Source organism: Anarrhichthys ocellatus, unplaced genomic scaffold (genome assembly GCF_004355925.1).
Source record: "Anarrhichthys ocellatus isolate YVR2014 unplaced genomic scaffold, GSC_Weel_1.0 scaffold1619, whole genome shotgun sequence".
Taxonomy (NCBI): domain Eukaryota; kingdom Metazoa; phylum Chordata; class Actinopteri; order Perciformes; family Anarhichadidae; genus Anarrhichthys; species Anarrhichthys ocellatus.
Genome location: NW_022281593.1, coordinates 4274 through 10466, shown reverse-complemented (window position 1 = coordinate 10466; position 6193 = coordinate 4274). Strand labels below are relative to the sequence as shown.

The 6193-nt window shown below is 42.1% G+C and overlaps 1 protein-coding gene across 1 annotated transcript in view; it reads left to right on the top strand.

The window, feature by feature from the left end:
• Positions 1-64: 64 nt before the first annotated feature.
• tmem131 (transmembrane protein 131) overlaps positions 65-6193 on the top strand; it is a gene marked incomplete at its 5' end in the record, with an annotated part of 10382 nt that continues 4253 nt past the window's right edge. Inside the window, 9 exons of the mRNA XM_031839450.1 lie at positions 65-193; positions 401-535; positions 3794-3898; positions 3973-4059; positions 4135-4287; positions 4387-4462; positions 4957-5071; positions 5183-5321; positions 5412-5521. Of these exons, the coding sequence (XP_031695310.1) occupies positions 65-193; positions 401-535; positions 3794-3898; positions 3973-4059; positions 4135-4287; positions 4387-4462; positions 4957-5071; positions 5183-5321; positions 5412-5521 (1049 nt within the window). The remainder of the gene's footprint in view (positions 194-400; positions 536-3793; positions 3899-3972; positions 4060-4134; positions 4288-4386; positions 4463-4956; positions 5072-5182; positions 5322-5411; positions 5522-6193) is intronic.

Sequence of the window (6193 nt, the reverse complement as noted above, 5' to 3'; positions counted from 1 at the left end):
CTACTACCACACTGTAAACATACTCTGTTACAGTAAGGGTACTACTATTGCACAGTATTAATACTTTGTCTCCTGTCTCCAGCCTCTGGTCCTGCCTCCCAGTCTGAAGGAGAACCTCCTGGACTTCGGGGTTCGCAGTGCAACAGACACCAGCAGCATCACGTTTGTGGTGGTCAACAGTAATCCTATAGAGGTGAGACCACTACAGTACACATCAACAGTTTGTTTCCTGTGTCTTATCCATTTGACACTCTAGCCCATTGTGTTTTCGTTTTTCATGGTCTTTTAAAAGTGCTGACTCGTGTCTTAAAATATCTCTGGCACAACACAAAGCCTTCATGCCGACATACTTGCGTTGTTCATCACTACTTTCTTCATCTCACGGCTTTGTGTCCTCCAGCTGGAGATCAAGTCCTGGCTGGTGACAGGAGACAGTTTGTCAATGGAGCTGCTGAGGACGGAGAAAGGAAACTCCACAGTGGCTCTGAGTCGCCTACGAGAGCTGCAGAACACCTCAGCCTCCCATCAGCAGACGGTAAGACCTCTGCTGTGTCCGTCTGCTGCCGGCTTTATGTCCTGAACATTTATAGAAATCACAAACTTCACAACTGATGAAGTCCAGCAGAAAACACAACCTGTTGGGTCTGGTTAGGGTGAGACGAAGAGTACTAATAGCATAGAATAAATAAAGGTACTACTACCACACTGTAAACATGTTGTTAAAACATATCGTCTCTCTTAAACTACAGCCTCTATGTTCCTCCGGAGAAGACGCACGTTTCTTAATATATTAAAGCTTCTATTGAGGTTTTACAATGAAACTCTGAATGTCTGTCGTCATATTTAAAGACGTCATTCCCCTAAAAATAAGTCCTCAATTGTAATAAAGGGATTCATCGGAGTTATCTTTGATGATTATAACTCGTCAGATTGTGATCGCACGCTAAATGTAGTTCCTTAAAGGCAAAGCGCCAACAAATACAGACTGAAGCTGAATGTTGCATAAAAACATGTTGTGAAATGTTTCGAAATGATAACATTTATAATAATTGACTTTCCAACGCTCTGGAGTTATTGGAAATGTTTTGATCTCACAAGTCAGAAAGCAGAGCCACCACTGGAATCTAATTCAACTAGTAGTATAATACTAGTATTACTAGTAATGCTAGTAATGTTCAACACAATGAATAGTTATTGTGAAACCAAACCCACGGTTATAAATGAAGCTCTGCAGTTTATTCTTTAATTCAATTTGTTTGTTGCAGATGCATGTTTATCCCCGACACACACACACACACACACACACACACACACACACTTCCTGTTTCTCATACTTCTCCTCTCACTTTGACACAGTGTTGCATTCTCACAAACAGAGAAGCTGGTACTTCTCCAGGCTTTTTATCTAAATACGATCTCATTACAGTTTCACAACAGGTTTGAATGAGATTATTTTATCACAACACCCGACATGAACTTCTTCTGTGAAGCTGCTCATGTTCAGCTTCTGTTAAGGCTGTGCTGCTGTTATTATTATTCAGTGTGCCTTTGTGCCACAAAGCCACACTGACTGTAATCCTGCGGGCTTAATCATAATAATAACTAGAAAATTCCTAAAGAAATTTTAACAGTGTGGCTTCTACTGCCCGAAGAAATCGCAATATATACACACGCCAATGTTACCGGTAGTGTCATTCAGGTTCAATTCAGATAGCGCCACTCTCTTTTCTGCATTTTAGATTCATACTCTTATATTTGTGGGGCTTTTATTTTGAAAGGGTGGGACTGGGTGGGTGAGAGAGGGGGAGAGGAGACAGAATCATAATGTTTGACACTAAAATGAGAGGCTTCATCACAAGCATTCCAGTTTGAATTCATTCTGTGGGGCTTTTAATTTGAAATGGGGGGAGGGGGGAAGTCCTCTAAAAATATCTAAGACCTGAATGACTATGATAGAGAGAGACACAGAGAGAGAGACAGACAGAGAGGAGACAGACTGAGTGAGTGAGTGAGACAGGAAGACAGGAGGTCTAATGATCTTTCCTTGAATATCATGTGTGTATGTGTGTAGAGACAGACAGACAGACAGGAGGTCTAACAATGCCTTTGACTGAATATCTCCATGTCGTGTGTGTGGGGGGGGGGAGAGAGAGAGAGAGAGAGAGTGTAACTGGTTGCCATGGTGAGGACGCACCTGGTGTTAGAGGCAGACTGATTAAGAAACATTACAGTAAACAGTGATTTTGAACAAAACCTCCTTTTAACAAATTAGCAGGAGTCTGAGTGCCAAAATATGGATACCGTGAGAAAGATAAGACTCTGGCAAACGCGCTGATGTGTTTTTTATGTTTGTGGTGTTAATAATGTGAGCTCCAGAGCAATATGCAAAGCTGGTACCGTCTGCTTTCTTTGAGAAATGACTGGTCAGATTTAACATGGAGTCTAATGGAGCAGTTGGTTGGAGTTCATGTCGCTCTGCGGCTCTTTGAGCCAAATGTGTAAGTCCGTTGGATTCCACAGATACTTTACTGCGACCAGCACAACATTTCCAAGCTTTTTGGCCAAAATGGTGAATAAAGAGTAAACATTGTGGGAGCTGGAGCAATTTGTTTGGAAAAATCACAGAATATTTTCCTGCTCCGCTCCACTCTGAGCGTGATGTCATCACTCTAGCTCTTAACGAGCCGTGCAATACACACCCATTATAAAATCTGAAACTGACCCAAAATGTTCCTGAAACTTAATCTGTGACTTCATGAAAACTGTGCTAGCTATCAAAATGTCCCTTTGGCTCAATAAAGTGCAGAGTTTTGTCTACGTTTCAAACTTTGAATCATGTTTCTACGTTAAAGTACGGCTCGTCAATATGGGCCCAAAGTTAAGTGTTTTTTTAGCTCTCTTCACGCCGGAACCCCATTCAAGTGAATGGAGAAACTTTGCTCAGTTTTTGGGGATTTTTGGGGAAACCGCTGGGCGAATCTCTCCGAAAAATAGATGGCACACTATTCCCGATCAGGCCGCACGTTTTGATGTATTTTTCACGTTTGTTTGACACTTTTAGTGTCAAACATTATGATTCTGTCTCCTCTCTCACCCACCCAGTCCCACCCTTTCAAAATAAAAGCCCCACAAATACAAGATTCAATCCAAGAGTATGAATCTAAAATGCAGAAAAGAGAGTAGCGCTATCTCAATTGAACCTGAATGACACTACCGGTAACATTGGCGTGTGTATATATTGCGATTTCTTTGGGCAGTAGAAGCCACACTGTCAAAAAAGTTTAGGAATTTTCTAGTTATTATTATTATTATTATTATTATAGTGTTGTAGTGTTGGATGTCATTACCACAGACTGCCTATGAGAAGTGGACGTAGTCACCCTTTAGTTTGACAGTTCAACACACAGTGAAAGAGTTAAAGTCGTCAGACGAAAACACGGACAGCTTCCAGACCGCCTGTCAATCACTGTGTAGCCCCGCCCTAAAGCATCCCCTGCTTTATGGTCTATTAGAGACCTGTCAATCAGCGTGTAGCCCCGCCCTAAAGCATCCCCTGCTTTATGGTCTATCCGTAAAGACCATAAAGCATCCCCTGCTTTATGGTCTATTAGAGACCTGTCAATCAGCGTGTAGCCCCGCCCTAAAGCATCCCCTGCTTTATGGTCTGTTTGACTCTAAGTTGACACATTTTTATTTCTGATATTTTTCAGCTTCCTGGTGTTGAGAATCTTTAGCCTGCGGTTGTTTTGCGTTACAATAGATAAGTGATCCGTGTGTTTCTGTCGCTACAAAGGTCATATTGGCACCAGGCTACTACGCAGCGTTCAGAGTGACTCTTGTGGCCAAAGCGCTGGAGGGCACGTACGACGGAGCCGTGCACATCACCACAGATTATGAGGTAGGTGGAGTCGTCCTCCGGTCTGTGTTTAAAGACGGAGCATTCGGCATCATGGTGACTTTCTGTCTCCTCAGATATTAACCCTCCCAGTGAGAGCGCTCATTGCTGTGGGAACATTAAACAGCTCTCCCAAGCACATCGTTCTGCCATCTTCATTTCCAGTAAGTAACACTAACCTCTGTAAAGCCGATGTTCCTGTAAAAACACGTCTTTATAAGTGAGTTTTTCCCCCTCAGGGTAAAGTCGTCCACCAGAGCTTCAGTATTCAGAGCTCCTTCACTCAGAAAGTGAGGCTGCAGCAGATCCGCTCTCTGACTGAAGATATACGGTTCTACTACAAACGGCTCCGCAACAACAAAGACGAGCTGGAGCCTCGACGTAAATCCAAGGTAGAGCCTCGTCCTCGCTGAGCAAACACCAGCGAGCCTTTAGCGTCCGTACCAAACAGAAAAACTTATTCTTCTTTTTCTTTCCTTCATCTTCTTCAGGTGGCAAATATTTATTTTGACGCCAGCTTGCAGTGTGGTGATCACTGTTATGTGGGGCTGCCTTTTGTGCTTAAATGTAAGTTGTTTGAGTGTGTGTGACATTTAAATCTACGGCCATTGTAGGAATATAAAATAATAACAATCACGAAGGGGATGCGGTTATAATTCATAGAAAACTTTGAATAACTTTCTTTTTTAATTTGCATGAAAACAACTTTGATATTCTCCGAGATTATGTCGTCATACATTTGAGAAACTCAGAAATAAATATAGATATACAGTGTATATCTATATTTATTGGTCAAGGAACCACATCGCTTCACTTTTTGAGGTTGGATCAACTTCATCACAGTGCAAAATACATGATGTTGGTATTTATTTATGTTATTTAACAACCTTTCTCTTCACTCAGAGCTCGTCCTTTTTGCAAATGTATGACTTTAATCTCGTAAATTCAGATTTTATTCAATTAATTTGTTAAAGTTTTTTCCCTACAATGGCCCTAGTGCACCATCTTATACATCTCAGAGAGCAAGAGTCAAAATAAAACAAAACTCATCCTTTTCACAGCCGAGTCCAAACCTCATGGTCTGGCCTTACAGGAGGACATCTGGGACGCCGACGTCGATCTCCACCAGAAACTCCTCCGGAGATGGAAGGAGCTCAAAGAGCGATCGGGCCACAAGTACGTCCATCAGGAGTCTGGATCCAGAGATCTTTGGGCTCCAGACATCACATTTCTTCTTGGTAAATTAGTTCCCTTGTCACAAGATGTTCTCTTCTGTTCTCACTGAAGCATCGAAGCCGTCTTCGAGGTCAACACGGACCTCCAGAAGAATGTTCAAGCTAAAATCACGGCTCACCTGAGCTGGCCCTCGCTGGTCAACTCCTCCCAGAGAATCCTGTTTCCTCTGACCAACACAAACGGCTCCTCCGTGAGTAGAAACCCACCAGACCTCTGCTGCTGCAACACAATGCAGGAAATGTCTTTATTGACGTCTGTCTGTCTGTCTGTGTCTCTGCAGGAAGAGGAGGTGATCCTGCAGAACCCCGCCGACGTCCTGGTCTACGTCCAGGTCCTCCCTTTGGCCCTGTTACCCAACCCCTCGGTGTTCTCTGGGAAGCTGGCTGACAGGTGGGAAAATCTCCACACAATCAGGACGTAACATTACTTTTTTATTCTCACCAGCCTCTGTAGTTTTCAAAGTGACTAGCCACTCAGCATGTTTCACTAGCCACCAGTGTTGGTAAGTTACGTTTTATTTGATTAAAGTTGACGACTGTGTGCTATAAAACTATTTAAATAGAGGTGTAACGGATCATAAAACTCACCGTTCAGAGCGAGTCACTTTGTTATAATCATCTATAATGTTTGAGCATAAAAACACACAATTCAAATAAGGAAATAAAAGAATGTATTATTGATAAAACAAATCTCTTCATAATTATTATTAATGAAGTATAATAATGTGTTTAGAGCTTGTGTTAGAAGTTAAACAGCTCATAATTCATCTCTAATATCTATTTTATATTCATGTGAAAACATCTTCTTGAAACTACTGTATTTATTCAAGTTTATCACTAAAACTACATTTTACAGATGACATGTGAACACATCATGATAACGTTATAATGTACCTTCAGCCAGTACTCATGTTCACTGAGCAGAGCCTGAAGGCATCATAATGTAACTGAAGTGAACCTCCGTTGGTTAGCCGTTAGCGGTGCTGCTAACGTTACTAGCTCTCCTCCTGTTGGTTAGCCGTTAGCGGTGCTGCTAACGTTACTAGCTCTCCTCCTGTTGGTT